The sequence below is a fragment of the Lampetra planeri genome, chromosome 39 (assembly GCF_965212315.1).
Source record: "Lampetra planeri chromosome 39, kcLamPlan1.2.h2, whole genome shotgun sequence".
Classification (NCBI taxonomy): domain Eukaryota; kingdom Metazoa; phylum Chordata; class Hyperoartia; order Petromyzontiformes; family Petromyzontidae; genus Lampetra; species Lampetra planeri.
The window spans coordinates 7,647,735-7,668,121 of NC_136145.1; the positions used below are offsets into that span (position 1 = coordinate 7,647,735).

Here is a 20,387-nt window from a genome sequence, read left to right on the forward strand (position 1 = left end):
GTCAGGCTTTTATGGCTTTATTTTGGTCATTTTCGAAAAGTTTTTCGGTTTGGCCATGTTTGTTTGTTGTAGTACAGAGTTAGACTGATAGCCTTAATCTAAGTTGTCTTGTGGTTGTTGTTGTTATTTGACTTGCATCCCACTGGGATTTTTGCACACAGCGTTGGTGTACGGTGCTTTTTCTGCAATATTTTGCTGTCTTTTCTTGGATTTTCTGCTTGCACATATTCACTTTAAGATGTTTTCTTGTTCATGTTTTTTGTTTGTTTGTCGCGGTTGCACCCGATTCAAGAGCCGAATGGCTCACAGGGCTACGCCTAATCAATGAAACTTGAAACTCTCGCGGCGACGTGCGCGGCGGGGAGGCCCTCATCCTGCGGTGACTGCACGTGACGCACGTGCGGCCTCTGCCCACAGATACGGCCACAGCGGCCGTGACTGCCAGGGAGGCCTGGTGCTCACGGGAGACGCCGAGCTCGTGTACCCCGTGGGGCTGCTCGTCGTCGTCCTCAACCCCGAGCGGCGCACGCAGAGCATCTACAGCGAGCACACGGCGCACATTACCAGGTGACTCGCACAGCGGCACGCTGGCACGGGTGGGGCGGCGCGGGGGGCAGTCTGGAGGAGAGGTCAATGTGAGGGTGGCTCCAGTCTAGAGGAGGGGTCAAGGTGGGGGTGGCTCCAGTCTAGAGGAGGGGTCAAGGTGGGGGTGGATCCAGTCTAGAGGAGGGGTCAAGGTGGGGGTGGCTCTAGTCTAGAGGAGGGGTCAAGGTGGGGGTGGCTCCAGTCTAGAGGAGGGGTCAAGGTGGGGGTGGCTCTAGTCTAGAGGAGGGGTCAAAGTGGGGGTGGCTCCAGTCTAGAGGAGGGGTCAAGGTGGGGGTGGCTCCAGTCTAGAGGAGGGGTCAAGGTGGGGGTGGCTCCAGTCTAGAGGAGGGGTCAAGGTGGGCGTGGATCCAGTCTAGAGGAGGGGTCAAGGTGGGAGTGGCTCCAGTCTAGAGGAGGGGTCAAGGTGAGGGTGGCTCCAGTCTAGAGGAGGGGTCAAGGTGAGGGTGGCTCCAGTCTAGAGGAGGGGTCAAGGTGGTGGTGGCTCCAGTCTAGAGGAGGGGTCAAGGTGGGGGTGGCTCCAGTCTAGAGGAGAGGTCAAGGTGGGAGTGGCTCCAGTCTAGAGGAGGGGTCAAGGTGGGGGTAGCTCCAGTCTAGAGGAGGGGTCAAGGTGGGAGTGGCTCCAGTCTAGAGGAGGGGTCAAGGTGAGGGTGGCTCCAGTCTAGAGGAGGGGTCAAGGTGGGAGTGGCTCCAGTCTAGAGGAGGGGTCAAGGTGGGAGTGGCTCCAGTCTAGAGGAGGGGTCAAGGTGGGGGTAGCTCCAGTCTAGAGGAGGGGTCAAGGTGGGGATGGCTCCAGTCTAGAGGAGGGGTCAAGGTGGGAGTGGCTCCAGTCTAGAGGAGGGGTCAAGGTGGGGGTGGCTCCAGTCTAGAGGAGGGTCAGGGTGGGGGGGGTAGTGGCAGCAGCTGCCCCGTGCAACAAGCACATCACCACAACTCTCAAACAGGGGCAATGCATCACCCCATGCTACAGGACACTTTCTGAAATGTGGTTTTATACGAGAACTACATCTGAGATCCCTTCAATTGCATCGCATCCACAAAGTCGCGGAGCTTCTCACATGCCCTGCGACAGAGGTGTTCGCTACACGACAATCAGCCTAATATGATCGGGGCTGTTTTTGTGCGGTCATTGATTACCACGCTAAGACCCTGAGCCCACGACACCTGGGATCCCGGTTGAATCACAGCTGCCTGGAATCCGCCAGTGATGTCCGAGTCTATCACTGCTATGACGTCACCTCACGGCTTGGGGAAGTCTTCACTCGGTAGTGGACAGAATATGGCTGATGATGACGATGACGGAGTAACCTTTAACGCGGTATTCAGGAGGTCGTGGGTTTGATCCCGACCCTGACGCCTGCTGTATATTAGTGGTTTGCATGTTCTCCCCGTGGTCGCGTGAATCATCATCACGGCGTTTAGAGTGTTTGGCTGCCGTACATTTCCACGTGATAAGCCGCTTAGTTGGGCCATCATTTCTGAAAAAGAGCGATATAGCTCAGTGGGCCTTAAACGAAAGAATGCCAACGCCTTCCCGTCCCAGCATGGCGCTCCACCCAGACAATCGCACGATGGCGACGGCGCAGGGAGACAAGTCCAGCGCCGTCGACGACGAGGAGCGTGAAGACAAGCCGGATGCGGGGCGCCCGCGTAGCGCGCACGTGCGCCTGTGGCGGAGCGACTCGCTGCAGACGCTACTGGTTCTGGGCGCCGGCCTGCTCGGGCCCGGGCCCGTCATCAGCCTGGACTTCAGCGGCGCGGCAACGGCGGCGCCGCCGCTGCTGCTGGCGGCGGGGGGCGGCCCGGCGCACGTGCTGCTCGTGTGGGAGCTCGGGGCGGAGCACCGGCGCCTGCTGAGCGCCACGCTCGGGCAGCACGAGAGTCAGCTCCGCCTCGCCTGCGTCAGGTGAGCCCACAGATGGATTCGTACCCCCCGGTGGCTCCGAAGAGGCTCAAGGCTGAGCTCTCTCGACAGGGTTCTGTGTTGGGATGTTGGAAAATTTCCTTTTTTTGTTTTTTTTTTGCTTGTGGGAAGAGACCGGAGTATCTGTAAATAAGTATAACCCGTAAAAACAAAGTTTTTCACTATAAATCCTTTATATGCGTGGCAGCGAACTTAATATAAAGGATTTAAAAATATATTCGCCTGTGGAGGACGCGGGGATCGATCCCGCGACCTTTGGCATGGGAAGCGAGGGCGCTACCAACTGCGCTACTCCGCCACGGCCTGTGGAAGGGTTACGCTCTGGGCTTTTACACTCTGACGTTCAGCCAAAGCCATGAATGCGTTCTATTTGAATATATGTAAAATCATTTTTTTTTGCCTAAAAAGTGTAAAATTTTGGGAATTTTTTTTCACGAACAATAATTGTCACGCACAACGAGTCTGTGTGGAAAATGTCAGCTCGATTGGATCACGGGAAGTGGGTTAAAAAACGACCGAAAGATTTGCACGGTCCTAAGCAAGCAAGCACGCGAACTTAATATAAAGGATTTAAAAAACACCCAGGCATACGATGGAATGGCGTGCCAAGGTCTCCACAGATGAGCGGCATTCACTGAAAACTCACGCCGAGGGCAAAGCGCGCAGCTGGCACTGTGAACCCGCTTGCTGCACTGCCGTCGACTTGTCACCTCACATTCCGGCTGGTTTGCAGTTTCAGAAATGTACGCCAAACGAACCCACCGCTGCCACCAGAGTGCTGGATCACAACAGTCAGGGCTCGGTTTCCCAGTCAACGGTCGCTGCTGGGTCACTGGTAGTCTGGAGTAGGCCCGCCACAAGAAGCCACAGCCACAGCCGCGGGTATACTGGATGTGGTGTAACAAGTGCAGAAATATTTCCCGGATCGCTGACCCAGAGATTAAAGCCCCGACGGCCGCGCGCTACCACGCCCCCGACTCACCTCCCTCACCCTCTCGTCCGCCCGTCCCGGCCGCCGCCGCCGTCGGCACCGCCAGGTTCTCACGCCGCGAGCCGAACTCCGTGGTGTCGGGAGGCCGGCAGCACCTGGCGTGGTGGCGCCTCCAGCCGGAGGAGGGCACCGTCCACCTGGAGACACGCGCAAACTACGGCGCCCACTTCCTGCCGCGCGCCGTCACCTGCATGGCCTTCTCCAGCCGGGGCGAGCTGCTCACCGGCAAGCGGAGACCCGCACGGCTACACACAACAACTATACACAGCTATACACAGCTATACACAACAACTATACACAAATATACACAGCTATACACAACTATACACAACTATACATAACTATACACAAACACAGATATGCACAACAACTATACACAGCTATACACAACCACTGCTATACACAACTATACACAAACACTGCTATACACAACTATACACAGCCCCAGCTATACACAACCACAGCTATACACAAATATACACAACCACAGCTATACACAACTATACACAACCACAGTTATACACAACGATACACAACCACAGATATACACAACCACAGATATACACAACTATACATAAACACTGCTATACATAACTATACACCACCACAGCTATACACAACCAGAGATATACACAACTATACACAACCACAGCCATACACAACTATACACAACCACAGCTATACACAACTATACACAACCACAGCTATACACAACTATACACAACCACAGCTATACACAACTATACACAACTACAGCTACACACAACCACAGCTATACACAACTATACACAACCACAGATATACACAACTATACACAACCACAGCTACACACAACCACAGCTATACACAACCACAGCTACACACCACCACGCCCTGCACACCTATACACCTTCACACCCTGGTCACCTTCACCCCGGCACGCGGCCTCCTGCGTGCGGTCCACACAGCGTGCATTGTCGTCAGTGAGCTCCATGGACGTTGTGCCGAGGTGGCGGGTGAGCCGGTGCGTGGAGCAGCGTCGTGGCGAATGCCGCAAAAACGCTGCCCGGCGAGCGGTCGAAGCGTCCGGTGGTGTTTAGTTTCAGATGGGTGAGCACGGTCGCACCGTGGAATGATCACATTATCTGCACTCGACGCTGCTGAGGACAGTCCGGAGCGCTTGCTGCTGAGTGGAGACAATGGTTAAGAAGGAAGCGGTCACAAAGGAAGCCCCAACAGGACCGTCTTCATCGTTAAATAACGATAATGAGATTAACGGGGGCAATGGATTCAGCGTTCGCGTCGCCCCCTTCGTCCGTACCCGGGCCCTCCCGCGGGGAGGCAAACGATCCAATCGGCGGTGACACAAGTCTGCGAGCTCCAACTCGAATTCGACACACGGTCTCAAAAACGCACGTGCTCAATAAATCGTGAATAAATAACGTACGCGATTTTCCCGTGCGTAAGCGTGTGTGTGTGTGTTTCTACGGGGAAAGGCAGTGCAGTGGTTAGCGCATGGCATTAGGAACCCGGTGACCTGTGTTCGACTGCTGGAGTTTGTGTTGAGTTTGTTGTCCTTCCCCCGCATCTCCGTTTCGCACGGTAGTCTATGTATGATGCGAAAGAAGTTCAACATGCATACATCTAACATCGGTGACGAATATTTAAAACTGGCCCTGGGCCTGCCCGAGATGGACTCAGCCCTCTACAGGTACCTGGTCCAGTGTGTAAATATCAGAACTCCGGAGACAAAGGTGGCCGGGAATGGTGCTGGCCCCCCCTCGTGTGCCATGCCGGCCTTCATCGGTGCTACTCACTAGCAGCACCTCGTCACGGCTGGTTGTGTTTATGCCGCGCTTGTATTTTGCCGGGCGCCGCAGGAGACTCGAACGGCACGGTGTTCGTGTGGGCCGAGGGCGGCGGTGCCGTGAGTCAGCTGATCCAGCACGCGCACGACGCGCCGCTGCTCGCGCTGCTGCCCCTGCGCGGAGCGCTGCTCACGGCGGCCCGCGACCACTCCGTGTCCGCGTGGAGCTGGGGCCGCACCTTCCAGCACGCCGGCACCCTGCAGGTGCGCAGGGTGTGTCTGAGTGTACCTGTACAGCCGGCACCCTGCAGGTGCGCAGGGTGTGTCTGAGTGTACACGTACAGCCGGCACTCTGCAGGTGTGCAGGGTGTGTCTGAGTGTAGCGTACAGCCGGCACCCTGCAGATGTGCAGGGTGTGTCTGAGTGTACCTGTACAGCCGGCACCCTGCAGGTGCGCAGGGTGTGTCTGAGTGTACCTGTACAGCCGGCACCCTGCAGGTGCGCAGGGTGTGTCTGAGTGTACCTGTACAGCCGGCACCCTGCAGGTGTGCAGGGTGTGTCTGAGTGTACACGTACAGCCGGCACCCTGCAGGTGCGCAGGGTGTGTCTGAGTGTACACATACAGCCGGCACCCTGCAGGTGCGCAGGGTGTGTCTGAGTGTACCTGTACAGCCGGCACCCTGCAGGTGTGCAGGGTGTGTCTGAGTGTAGCGTACAGCCGGCACTCTGCAGGTGCGCAGGGTGTGTCTGAGTGTATTGTACAGCCGGCACTCTGCAGGTGTGCAGGGTGTGTCTGAGTGTAGCGTACAGCCGGCACCCTGCAGGTGCGCAGGGTGTGTCTGAGTGTACACGCACAGCCGGCACTCTGCAAGTATGCAGGGTGTGTCTGAGTGTACCTGTACAGCCGGCACACTGCAGGTGCGCAGGGTGTGTCTGAGTGTACACGTACAGCCGGCACTCTGCAAGTATGCAGGGTGTGTCTGAGTGTACCTGTACAGCCGGCACACTGCAGGTGCGCAGGGTGTGTCTGAGTGTACACGTACAGCCGGCACTCTGCAAGTGTGCACGGTGTGTCTGTAGATGCACCCCTGGCAACCTACTTGGACTAGGTAACGCTTTACAACATAATGCGTTTGTCTTCAGAACTATGGAAGCCTACAATGAGAATGTATTTTCTATTTGCAAGTTGTCCTCTTTGCTCTGATCTGCATCTTCCAAGTTTTGGGAAAGCATTGAATCAATTTTGCCGGTATTCTTACGATAAGCCCTTAACAGCAACACGACTCTGTACTACAGTTTGGTTCACGTTGGATCATCGTTACGAGAATTGGTTCCCGCCCCCCCCTCCCCCATTGTTACAGAGAGAGACGACGCAGAAAGCACGTATGAACGGAATCGAAATGACCGTCGCCGCTCTCGGTCTGACCTTCGTCTCCTCCCTCGACGGCAGATTCCGGAGTGCGAGGGCGGTGCGGTGGCGCTGGCGATGAGCGGCGGTGGCGGCCGCGGCGTGCTCTATCTCGCCACGCTCGGCTGCTCCGTGCTCTGGGCTCCTCTCGGCGGCAGCGACGACGCCGCCGCCGGCGCTTCCCTCGCGGGGGTCGCGCTGGGCCACCCGGCCGTCACGCACGGGCACCGGCGGCCCCAGCGAGCGGCCCGCACAAAGACGACCTCCGTGGCACAGCGGCCGAAGGGGGCGAGTCGGGAGCCGGAGGAGAGGGAGGAAGAGGAGGCCTGGGCCGCCCTGGGCATCCACCGCGGTCTCGCGGGAGAGGGGCTCTTCGTGACGGCGGGGCGCGACGGGCTCCTGCAGCTGTGCGACAGCAAGGAGAGGAGCTGCCTGCTTCGTCACGCGATGCCCGGCGCCGCCTTCGCGTGCGTGGACGTGGGCCCTGCCGGGTGGCTCATCGACCAGGGGCGAGTAACCGCACGCGTTCGCGGAGAGCCACTCGGCATCTCCGCGTATAAATGCAAGCTTCATTTCTTAGCCCGGCCTCTCGGTTTTTCGGGACCAGCGTTACGCAGCAGCGGGCCGCACGCGCACGGCATCGCCGCCGATATCTGTGCGAGTGGCGGTTAACGCGCCGGGTGCCGAATCGGCCTCTCTCCTCAGAATCCTGCCCGAGGACCTCGGCGGCGGCGGCGCTGACGACGATCGCTCGGCGCGGCATGACACCCCCGAGCACCTCGTCGCCGCCGCCACCGACGACGCCACCGTCGCCCTGCTGTGCGTGGGCGGCGGTCGCGGCGGGGGGCGGCCGCCGTGGGCGCGGGTGCTGTGCCGCGTTCCCCGCGTGGCCCCGGCGAGCGCCACCGCGCTGCGTCTCTCGCCGACGGGGCGCCACGTGGCGCTGGCGTGCGCCGACGACGCCGTCTACGTGCTGCTCGTCGGACGACCGCCGGCCGCGCCTCGAGTTCGTCGACACGGTCAGAGGCCGGGGTCCCCCCCATGGCCCTCCGCCCCGTCCGGACGCGCTCGCGGTACCGCTGACGTTTGTCGTCGCGCCCTCCCCACGTTCGTTCGTCTGTACGCGCCGGGGTTTCAGTCCACAGCGCGACTGTGGTCACCGATCTCAAACTATGCACCGTGCGGTAACACCGCTGCGCGCTTCGATAGATCGTCTGGCAGCGTTTCAGCCACGAGGCTGCTCCACGCAGCGGCTCACGTGCCAACCTCGACACGAACATCGATCAACTCGTCGTACAGCAGAAGTCGATTTTTCCGTTGGGTTTTGTAACGTCATAGCGTCGCTTGTACGGATGTTGTGACGTCGCACGACGCCACGACGTCTGTCCGTGTGACCGCTATTTTTTTTATCTTCTAACCTTCGGCGCTCTCACCTCTCGCTTGCCCTCCTTGCCGTAGTCGCACATGCATCGTGTGTAATTGGCCAACGTCAGTGGCTGCTACATCCACCCGCCCCTACTGGACATCCCATCGGATTTATCCACGACAAGCAAAGATTTTGATTACGTTGACAAAACCATCGATTTTCAAGTCGAATTGCGACCCCGAAACGTGGACAAAACATCTTGCATCGCGAGGGAGGCGAATGAGAACTTTCCTCGGCATTCGTGCAACGTCTTGGGATGTGTCCGCATGTGGACGCTCTGTCGGTCTAAACTGACATTGTTGGATATAAATGCATTCTAGAGCCAGACCCAACATCCCCATTGCCGCTCCGTGGAGTTGAGCAATCCGGCGTAACGGTGGCTAGGAGATGTCAACTCCCTCGCCTGCTATACAGGAGGTCGTGGGTTCCATCCTGACCCGGACGCCTGCTGTATATTTGGAGTTTGCGTGTTCTCCCTGTGATCGCGTGGATTCTTCTCCGAGTCCTCTGGTTTTTCCTTCCACATTTAGAATCAACATCACTTTTTCGATTTAAAGCTTTTGTGACTGCAGGGATTCATCTTCTTGGTTCTTTCGGTAAAGTCACGTAGAAGGGAAATAATACAAATAAAACAATAAAATAATAATAAAAATATGATGCTTATTTATTTATTGTTTTATTACCAGGTCGGAGAGACACTGTCTCCCCGACAGACCTGGTCTTCACCTGAGGACGGCTGCTTGCGTTGTGGCCGAAACGTCGTGAGAATTATTTTATTATGTTTTATTTTATTTATTTTATTATTTCCCTTCTACGTGACTTTACCGAAAGAACCAAGAAGACAACATCACTTTGTTTTAGAGTGTTTGTCTGCTATAAATTTCAACGTGATAAGCCACTTCGTTGAGCTATCATTTGTCTGAAAAAGAACTAAACAGTATAGCTCAGTGGGCCTTACCTGGTAAAATAGAAAAATGTTTCAAATAGTTTCATTATTACCCGTCACAAGCGCTCGCTCTCACCTTCCAGACAAACGCCCGGCACCTCCGGCGTCACCGAGAGCGTCCGAGGACGACGGCGACGCCTTGGTGGGCCTCTCCGTGGCGGCCGTGTGCCGCACGGGCTGCCCGGGCCCCATCACGGGCCTGGACTGGTCGCGCGAGCCGGCACGGGGAGGGCAGCACCTGCTGCGGGCCAGCACGGGCCAAGGCGGCGACGCGACCGTGTGGGACACCGCTTCCGGGGAGCGGCTCGCGTACGCGGCCGCCTGGGGGAATGCGGCCTGGGACTCGGACACCTGCACGGGGGGGTTCGCCAAGATGGGTGAGTGGCTGGGGGGGGGGGGGCAAGGGGGGGGGTCGCGGGAGTAATTCGCGCGTGGAGTCTGCGGTGACCGCGGGTACGGCAGGGTTCGGATGCTCAAATAAAACGCGAGGGACCGCGTTGGTGCAACTGAAGAACCGCGAATAGGAAATGTTTAGCCGCGGCGATCGTGAATTAACGCTGGCTCATAACGGAAGAGTCAGTGGCAAAGCTTTTTAAATATATGGCGACTATCTGAGGTATTGGGGCAGGGTTGCCCGGATGGTTTCACACAAACCACAAACCCTCATCCTGTAAACTCACCCCAACCTCCACGCTCGCCCCTCACCGCTAACCCTCCCTCCCGCCTCCCGCCCCTGGCCCGCCCCCACCGCGCTGCAGGCGCCCTGCAGGCCGGCGCCCCCGCCGCGTGCGACGTGTCCCCCGACGGCGCGCTGCTGCTGTGGACGGCGACGCTGCCCGCTCCCCGCTCGCTGCTCTTCCGCCACCCGTGCGTGCGCCCCGGCGCGGGGGTGGCGCGCCGTGCCGGTCGCGGGCGCCCACGCCGCCCGCTTCGAGCGCTCGGGTCGCGCCCTCGTCACCGTCGCGGCCAACGTGGCCCAGTGGCGGCTGGCGCCGTCGCCGGCGGCGGCGGTGGCGACGGCGGAAGTTAACGGCGCGGGCCACGACGAGGAGTGGACGTGGGGTCGATTGCGGCACTCCCGCGCGGCCGGGCTTTCCTGCGGAATGCAAGGGGCGCGGAGTTAAACGTCGTCACGTTAGAGAAAGCCGAGGAACGACGGCAATCGTGGCTCGGACAGGCTACCCCTCAGACAGGGCGGCGTGAATTAGCTGGACAGGATCCCGTGCACGTGAGAGTGAAAATGATCGAGAGTGATTTGTTGTCGATGTAGCGCCATGTTCGCCGGGGCGTCTCGCAGCGCTTTACATCGCGCCTCTCGGCTCAAAGCAGTTAAGAAAGGGCACCCCCCCCCCCCCAGCGCACCCCCCCCCCCCAGGGCACCCCCCCCCCCAGAGCACCCCCCCCCCCAGCACACCCCCCACACCCCCCCCCACCCCCCAGTGGCAGCTGTCCCTGTGGGCATGACGCGACTTGGATACCTGACCCGCAAATGGGCAAGTAAGGGGGGCAATAATCGCCGCTGTGTGAAGTCCCAATTTCGAAATTGGAAAGAAATTGGACCCTGCCGCCAGCACACAACGGCCACCTCCTGTGACCTTTAACGTTCGCTGTGACGCGGACGGTGCGTAGGAATATCATTGTTACTGCGGTCGATACGCACCGCGGTATTAATCAGGGTGGAGCGTTTGATGCGAACCGTGAACCTCTGCAACGACACGAGCGAGGAACGCGCTGCCGTGTTGGGTAGACCCCAGCGAGTTTAACGAGCTGGAAGAGAGAAACAGTGGTACTGGTTAAAGAGAACCATGACCTCATTGTCGCTTCTGAGCTGGCCGGAGGGACATATGATGATGAAGATGCTCGTTCGGAACGTTTTAATTAGCCACGCTGTGTAGCCCGCTCGCATCTCTCTCCTCTTCGGAGCGGTCCGCGTGTTTTGCCACCGACGCGGTGTTTGTAGTGGAATCATCAATCCATCACGTGCGGATTTTCTCCGACGTGAAGCCAAACCACTCCTTCAACGAAACTGGCCAAATGTCCCAAAGTAGCAGCGCCCGCCTGAAAGAGAGTCTTGAGACTCTGAGATGTTCAGTCGTACAAGGGCATTATTGTTATCACTTGTTATTACGCGGTAAGGAGAAAGCTTCATTATCTAGAAATGAATATTGCGTCCTCGCTAAATGAATGATGTGTGCATCTCCTTAACGGTTGTTGTGTTTGCGGGTTTCCCATTTAGATTTCGTGATGGTTTGGTTTCATCGTAAAGGTCGTGTCTGTGTATGTAAATAAGCACGCGTAAACAAATACACAAACACACACTGTACTGCGTCCGTTATTTCCCCAGGCCTTGCTTGTGTAACAGACTCGTATTCTTGCCTTCACCTCCTTCGTAAACAAACACAAAGTGCATTCGCACGCACGCCGCACGCAAGCGTCCTGTGGTGATCATTGTCACCGATTCTAAGACCCCAGACGGATAAGTGCGCGCAGGTTATAAAACGAATAAATCATACACTACACACGAATTAGAAGTCATCCTTTGTGCGACTATTATTACCCTCGTGACACGCAATTACGCACACGCGTGTGCGCGCGATCGCGAGTCACGAAATAGCTCGCCAATTAAAAAAAAACACACACACCAGGCGCAAGAACGTGTGACCAAGTCACTTTGCTGCCAACGCTGGAGCCGCTCGCTCGCTTCGCAGCCGCTCGCCCTGCAAACTGCGGAACCGCCAACTCCTCCTCGTCGCGACGCCGCGCCGCGGATTCCTCCCGAGGATTCGCGACGCTCGCGGGAAAGTGCCTCGTGATGTAGATTGGGGCTCGGGGCGGCCGTCGCCTGCCGGAGGAGAGGAGGGGGAGAGGAGAGAGAAAGAATCCCGTCGATAGAGATGCGTGTCGTGCGGCTTTTTTTTTTTCTAACGCCACATACACCACCCCTCCTGTCAGCAGCCCTCCCATCCCCGTGCCAGCGTGGCCCCCGTCTACCTCTGATGTTTCCCTAAATACGACCGAGCCGATATAGCCACCGCCGCCGCCGTCACCGCCAGCCAGCGCCCTGGCGGCTTCTCCGTGGACTTCCCTCGCAGGAGGCTTCGTCGTGCGATCGGAGGGCAGACGGAAGAGGAGCAGCGACCGAGAGAGATTCTGAGAGTCGCGGATCCAGAGCGTCGAGCGCCGATCATGGGGTAAGTTCACGGTCGCGAGTCTGCGTGTGTGGCTGTGCGTGCGTGAGAGGTGTGTGTGTGTGAGGTGTGTGTGTGTGCATTCACACAATGCACTGGCTATGTCTCTTATTACGAGGAAAGGTTTATATAATACGGGAGATTAAAGAAATAAAAAAAATGCATTGTGGATGTATGTGGGTCAGCTATTTTTGTCTACGAGACGTGTTCAAAAATCCTTGACACTTCTTCCCCTTAGGGCGCTGTGTTTCGCTTAATAATAATGCAGTGCTTGGCAAAGCGTCACATTCATTGGCTTCAATTATTGAGCGCGATGATCCCGGTTATATTTGCAGATTAAAACTGTCTGTTTACACGTCACGTTATAATTATTCAGCGCGAGTAACCGTCAGTGATACTTAAATATATTTTATTAGTCTTGTTCGATTAAAGTGTACGTTTTAGTGAGGGATGCACAGCGCTGCTGGGTCCGTATCATCATTAACACCAACGGCTTCTAAGAACACTCGGCTACGTTGTCCTTGAGAGCAAAAATTCCGACGGACTGAACGTCATTTTTCGCATCTATATCTGGAGAAAACGCAACACAGTTCCGATCGTAAACGCTGCTACCCATGATGCTCCAGAAGAACGCACGACGGGGTCACGTGGAGGAGGTTTGAGGCTCACGTTTCTATCTGAATTGAACCGTGCCGGTCAACCGCAGCCACCACGATGCGCCATTGGTGAGCTCCACAGCTGCGACGCTTTTGTACCACAGGCTTGGTGCACGCAGGCGCCACGGTGGCTAGGAGATGTTAACGACCTCGCCTGGTATACAGGTCGTGGGTTCGAACCCGAACCTGATTCCTGTATATTTGGAGTTTGCATGTCTCTCTCTCCTTGTGTTTGCGTGGGTTTCTCTCCGGGCCCTCCGGTTTTTCCCTCCACATTTAGAATCAACATCACGGCGTTTAGTGTATTTGGCCGCTATAAATCTCGATGTGATAAGCCACTTCGTTGAGCTATCATTTGTGGCCAGGTCGCCTCTGAAAAAGAGCTGCGTAGCTCGGTGGGTTTACGTGGTAAAACATCTTTTTTTGTTAGTTTGATTAAGTACCACAGGTGCAACAGGTGCAGCAGCTTTAGCAGCAGCAGCAGTGTTCACTGGGGCCGCACGGAGCCGCATGAACGCCCTTCATGTTCGCGGGGGGCCGCCGCGGGCAGGCCAAACGATTGTGAGCCGTGTGTGCGTGCGTGCGTGCGTGAGCGCGTGCGTGCGTGAGCGCGTGAGCGCGTGCGTGCGTGCGCGGACGCACGTGCCCCTCGAAAAGGAATTCGCACCGCCGCGCGCGTGGAAAATGCTTTTCACACAAGGTCCCACGGGGTCCCTCGTAGTGGGCGGCTGCTGTCTCCCTTCTCTCGGTCATGTGACACAACAGCAGCGAGCCGGTGGTGGTGGTGGTGGTGGTGGCGGTGGTGGCGGTGTTGTCGCCCCTGTCTCGGTCATGTGACACAACAGCAGCGGTGGTGGTGGTGGTGGCGGTGGCGGTGTTGTCGCCCCTGTCACGGTCACATGACAGCAGCCCGTAGCTGCTGCTGCTGCTGCTGTCAGAGCCACCTTTCTCTCTCTCTGTGCTGTGCAGCGCGGTGACTCGCGGTCTTCTCCACAATCTTATTCACAAGACGCGGCAATGTCTGTTGCTGTTTCTGGTTGGACTGCGAGCCCCCTAACTCTGGTGCGAGCTTCCCGCCTCTTGTTTCAGACCCCTGGTGTGGGAGGCGAGATACTGGCTCGTCCCACGCGATGCGCACATCTCGCTTTTTGGTCTCGTAATCGCCTCCCCTCCTCCGCCAGGCATCGCCGACGTCTCCGCTGCCGTCCCTCTCGCGTGCACGCGAATCGGCTGTGCCTGCTGTCATCCGTGTCCGCCCCCGTCACAACTCCGCCGCCCCGCACGGCGCGTGCCCCTCTCGCCGCTATTTATTGCGCGCCGGCGTGCGCCGCACCGATCGGGGGAACGTGGCCAAGCAAGGGTCGGAGGGGAACGGGACGTGGGAGATAGAGAGAGAGAGGTGGGGGGGGACGGTGGAGGGCGGGGGGGGCTACTTTATTTTAGGGAACCGCGAGGTCATAAATCCGCGTCGAGCCGGGGGTTTTGTTTTACAGGAGTGAGCGGCAGCGCTGCTCTTTGTGGAAGGGGGAAAGCGCCTTCAAACGATCGCTGCGGTGCCGGCTCCGGTGGTGCCCGGGGCCGGCGGCGCTCAGTGCGTCAACTCAGCTTTAGTTTGGGCACCTGACCAGCAGTGGAGGGGAGAGGGGCTGCGTGGTGTTGGGGGAGATTTTGGGGGTGGTTGCGTTGGGTGGGGGGGGGGGTAGCGTTGGGGAGGGGGTGGTGGTAGCGTTGGGGGGGTCATGTCCCCGTGGTGAGGCCCTGCGTCGGGAAAGCCACGCTTCCGATAACGAACCTCGGCCGGTGCCCCCGTACCCCTGCGGCTTAGAGGCTTTGCCACTCTCTGTGGCACCGCACGGTGCTCTGTGCCGGTCGGGGTCTTTATTTCCCCCAGCCACAAGTAGACTCATGCTCTTTGGTTCTTTCGTTAAAGTCACGTAGGTAGAAAATAATAGACCGCGACGTTTCGATCGCAACGCAAGCAACCGTCATCAGGCGAGATCAACGCAGCAGGGGAAATGCCGCTCCGTCGCCCGTCTCAGCCACCGACCACCAACCCTTCGAGCGACGTGACCTCCCCATGCCCACGTACTTTTCTCAACAGTCAGCGTGAGATGTCTCCACCTCGCACGCCGCTGCCCTTTCCATCTCGAAGCAGCACTTCTTGGGCTGTCCAGCGCGGACGACGATGGCCGCGCAAAACAGCGAGCAGCAGCAGCAGCGTTTCCTTGCGCGCCTGTGGGACGAGAGGCCCGGCCCTTGAGCGGAATCATCGGCCGCACTGTGGGAAGGAGTTGCCGCTCGTCTGCTGGATGGGATTCGTGCTGTGCCGTTGCTTTAAGCAGCACTTGCTGTACATGCACAGCCTGTTTGTCGATCTGCTGCTGGATGTGTGCCACCGACCCCCACCCCCACCTCACGCATTTATGGCCCAAAGGGTATGTTTGCCCATACTTCACCACGTTGGTCAATGCGGGCTGGCGATGGCGAAGGCGGAGGAGCGCAGAACAATTTTTTGTATTTTTCTGCACTGAACTCTGCTGCCCACAACGCCTATTGCACCTGCCTCTCATGCATGGCGGCACTGGTCGCCCACCCAAGCGCTCTCCAGGCTCAAGCCTGCTTAGCTTCGGACGAGTTTGGGCGCACGCCGGGAGAGTTGGTCACAGGCGGCGCTCGCCGTATCAACGAAAGAGTGAATTGCTCAAATTGTGTCTCCTGTGTTCCAACAGCTTGGAACCGTCGCACCCGATTGCGGCCGCGCGCGCTAAAGATGACCGGCCGACCGTGTGTGCGTCCGCAGGGAACAGCCGGTGTACACCACCAGGGCCCACGTGTTCCAGATAGACCCGGCCACCAAGAAGGCCTGGATGCCCGTGAGCAAGCAGGCCATCGTGGTGGCCTACTACCACCACGCGGCCAGGAACAGCTTCAGGATCGTCGCCGTGGAAGGGCCCAGGGTAAGGACCTCCCCAGGGTTGCCAACCCGTCCAGGATTGCCCTCCTGTTGGGGTTGCCCATCCTGGGAAGCCTGTAAGTCTGCCGGCAATAATCAAACCTGTGCATCACATTAAAGACCCATCTTAAAAACAAAAACTAGAGCAGGCCCGGAAATCCATGAGTCTCAAACAACACAGAAATGGGCAAAGAGCACGCAGCCTTTGTGCATTATATAAAGACACATCAGCATTTCATAAAGAAGTTCATTGTGCTCCTTTTGTCTTAGGTCACCATCAAAATATGTTTTTGCTAACCCGTTCAACTTAACAGCAGCAGCATTAGTGATGCACTTCTTCAAGAAGTGCTGATGGCGTTTTTGCACGTGCATAGAGGCTGTGTGCTGTGCACTCGTACTTTTTTCCATGTTGTTTGAAGCTGAAAGTCTTTTATGGACATTTAAGAGTCCTGGATTTTGTCAGTTGCATTGTAGTTACGATAGCGCCACTCGAGGCAAAGCGCGCACAACGCAGTTGATCCCCTCCCCTGCTACCTTGAGACACTCTTCTCCCTTGCCTCGATACGTCCTGCGGTCGTTGTGCACCGCAGAGGTGACGACCCTTCCCACACCCCGCTAACGACCACCTTGGCTCCCCGCATCCCTGGGAACTTGGCTCTGAGGGCCCACGTCTCGCGGAGTGCCAAAGTACACACACACATACACGCTTGCTTGCGTGTGTGTGTGTGTACGCTTGCGTGCGCTTGCGTGCGTGTGTGTGTACTTTGGCTGTAAACCGCACGTTGATAGAGGTGGCCGGCCGGCTCGCACTGCCGGCCGCCAGGGCGCCTCCCGCGCGAGCCGATTTTTCCACTCGGCTCCGCCAAAGACGGAGCCATCCGCCAGGCTTAAAATGGCTCTTGTGCAAAACACACGCATGCGCGTGCGACACACACACACACGCGCACACACACGCTCACACACACGCGTGCGACGCACAGACACGTACACACACACGCACACGAGCGTGCATGCACACACGTACGACACATACACACGTACACACACGCGCACACGCACGCACACACACACACACGCGTGCGACGCACACGTGCACACACACACGCACGACACACAGACACGTACACACACACACGCGCACGCACATACACACACACGCGCACGCACGCACACGCGCACGCACACGGACACCCACACACACACACGCATGCATACCCACGCACACCGGGCGAATGCTGCGGGGACTCTCCACCAGCAGTGGCGACCGAGCCCGCCCTGAACGCACCTCGCCGCTATCACGGCTCACGCCGCTTCTGCAAGTGAACGGGTCAGTGGCGGCTCCTGCAAAATCTCTCAGGGGGGGCAAATGTCTGGATGATTGATAAGGATAAGGTCCACCCATGCAATGGATAAATTAACAGCTTAAGCATGTAAAGGCAACTTCACTTCTTTAATATTAATGAAAAATAAAGTGACTCTTACAATACATCTTGTTTGTTTCTATACTCACTATTAATACAATCCACTCAGTTTCTTTTATTAAAGATTCCACTAGGTGGCGACAAATAATTTTGTTGACTGAAACGTGCTTACGTATGATGACGTAAGCACGTTAGTGCGAGCCCTCCCGGAAGCCATAGAGAATGCATTGCAGCGCCCGCCCTTCGAAAAAAAACATCTTTGAATGTAAGTCTATGGGGCCACACGGGGCGATTCTCAGCCGTAGTGAAATCGCCCAAAAAGAGGCGGTACTCCACAGAACGTGACATGACGCTGATTGGACTATATCCAGAGGCACAGTGACGGCTAGCATAGCTCTGTGGTTGAATGAGATTGTTAATGTGATTGAAAAAGTCCCTTTCACACATTGGTGGTGCGTCGCCCAATCGCCCTAATGAAGAAACCGCCCCTGGAACGGGTCATTTGTTGTTTTCGTTGTTGTTGTTGTCCTTGAGAGCTCATTGGGACCCCTCCAGTGTAAATAAATATTCTGATTCTTAAAATAGAGAAGCGGACAGTGTCTCCTTCACGAAGCTGTTTGTCCACATATATCGATAACGTCATAGCTGATGTGGGCCTTGCTGGGTTCTCGACTGCATATTGAATGGGGCTGGTCGAGCGACTCCGTTCGAACCGTGCCAAACGCGCCTCCGATGAGCACGGTTGGTTACGTACGGTGCGAAAGAAGTTCAGCATGCGCACGTGTACCGTGGTAGGTTTAGCCCCTGCTCTTAAGAAGAAGGACCATTGCCTGAACTGCTAATCTGCTTTACATTTACATGTATTTGTAGCAGGTGAACAGTTAGCCTGATTATTATTGTGGACTAAAGCCAACTGTATGTAGTAGAGTGCCAGCTACACCTGCTGCAGTCCATGTGCATTTAATACAAATGGCGAAGTGCCATGTACGCTCTCATTACAGAGCAACTTGTTCATAACGAGAGGCTTTTCCCGACTCTACGCAGCCCAGAGACCACCTGTATGTGTCCACCTCCAGCAGCCTCTTGCTGTTTAATTCGGTGCCACGTCAAGGCCCCCTTTGCGGCCCATCATCCTCGACGGCTTTAGCGGAGGTAACTGCAGCACCTTTTACGTCTCAGAAACCGTCCAAACCGCCGCTGTGAATTACGTCAATCGTTGTCGAGCACGGCCAAGGGCCTTGTAGATTTGGACTTCAGCGCCTGCTCGGAGGGACGGCGACGGATTTTGGGCGAACACCGAACACAACCCGAAGTGAGCGCCGGAGACACCGGCCCAATTACAGAATCTCCGGGATTTAATCTCCACCTCAAAACCCACGGTCCGCGTTTGAGTCAAATCCACACGCCTCACAGCAGATCCGCCCACACGAGCTTCGCGAGTGGAAATGAAAAAAAAAGGACCCGGCACGCGATCGCGGTAATCACCGACGAGACCATCGCCCCGTCACACAAGCAGCGAACTCCGAAAAATGGAACGGAAGCAATCGCGATTTTCGTTTGATGGCTCACGGGGGCGCGGTAAGGGGGGCAAGCGGCAGGGTGAGAGAGAGGGGGGGTGGTGGTGGCGTCGTTGCGAGGAGTAACAAAGTTAGCGTCGCGTCGCGCGGCTCCGGTCGCCGGAAGATGAACTCGCGGCACGAGCGATGACCCCGTCCCCGGCCGCGTTGATTGAGTCGGCATGATTTAACAACAGCCCGTGGAGTCTTTAGTTAATTCTCGGCGTGCGGAAGTCAATTAGTCACGCTCGGTCATTCTCACCGCGTGTCAGCCACTCTCAGTTGTTCACCGTTGGCCCGGGGGGCGTTCAATTTGTCCACCCAAATATTACAAGGTCAGCCAATCGGTGAACTCAAGTCAATATTTTTCTCTTCGTATAGGGCCAATTACCATGCTGCTCGGTGTTGCAGCAGCAGTGCACGGCTGTCTCTAATCCCTCTTAACGACGCAACGGAATTACCTCTGGTCCGCGTGTTCCCTCGCACTCTCAAGTTCATCTTTGTGCGTTCCGTCGTCCGGCTTCGGGCTCCGGTCGGCAGCGGTCCGAGTCCTCGCCGCGCTCGGTGATTATCCGTCCGCTCACCGTCGGCATCCAATATAAACACAAACGACACAAAACCACTGAGTTGACGACGACGATGACGATCGTCGTCGCTAACTCTCGTTAACGAACCGAACGCGCGTCGGCACCTACCCGCGGTTCGCGCGCTGCGCTACGGACAAGGCGACCCGAGTTCGATTCCCGCTCACGGTCAACACCGGCGACGATTATCTGAACCGCTACCTGGGACTCCCCAAGGTCGACTCGGCCTCAATTGATTACCAAGTGGCCACCCACCCCCTCGTGTGCCATTGCGGCCTTCATAGGTGCTCGCTAACAGCACTTGTCCCAACAGCGTTGTAAGATTATACGGGGGATCCTTGTCTTTGTTTGTTCCACTGCAGGTGGTGGTGAACAGCGCCGTGGCGCCCGGCATGAGCTTCACCAAGACGTCGCACAAGTTTGGCCAGTGGGTGGACGGGCGAGCCAACACCGTCTATGGCCTGGGCTTCGGCTCCGAGCAGCTCCTGGAGCAGGTGGCGGTGACTCGCGGCTTGAGAGACACGCACGCACACACGGGGATCATCGTCGTCATTATCATCGTCGTCATTATCATCGTCATTATCATTGTTGTCAATATCATCGTCAATATCATCGTCGTCATTATCATCGTCGTCATTATCATCGCCGTCATTATCGTCGTTATTATCGTCATTATCATCGTCGTCAATATCATCGTCGTTATTATCATCGTCATCATCCTCGTCATTATCATTGTCATTATCATCGTCATCATCATCGTCGTCGTCATTATCATTGTCGTCAATATCATCGTCGTCATTATCATCGTCGTCATTATCATCGTCGTCATCATCGTCATCATTGTCATCATCGTCATCATCATCGTCATCATTATCATCATCGTCGTCGTCATCATCCTCTTATGATCTATCCAGCGGTCGAACTGTAATGTCGAGAGTGCTTCTG

At 56.7% G+C, this 20,387-nt stretch overlaps 1 protein-coding gene across 2 annotated transcripts in view; it reads left to right on the top strand.

Moving 5' to 3' along the window:
* Nucleotides 1–12,123: 12,123 nt before the first annotated feature.
* LOC144731575 (homer protein homolog 1-like) overlaps nt 12,124–20,387 on the top strand; it is a 30,081-nt gene continuing 21,817 nt past the window's right edge. For both annotated transcript variants that reach the window (XM_078612725.1, XM_078612726.1), the window contains exons 1-3: nt 12,124–12,275; nt 15,729–15,885; nt 19,805–19,936. In XM_078612725.1, coding sequence (XP_078468851.1) covers nt 12,271–12,275; nt 15,729–15,885; nt 19,805–19,936 — 294 coding nt within the window. In that variant the 5' untranslated portion in view covers nt 12,124–12,270. The remainder of the gene's footprint in view (nt 12,276–15,728; nt 15,886–19,804; nt 19,937–20,387) is intronic.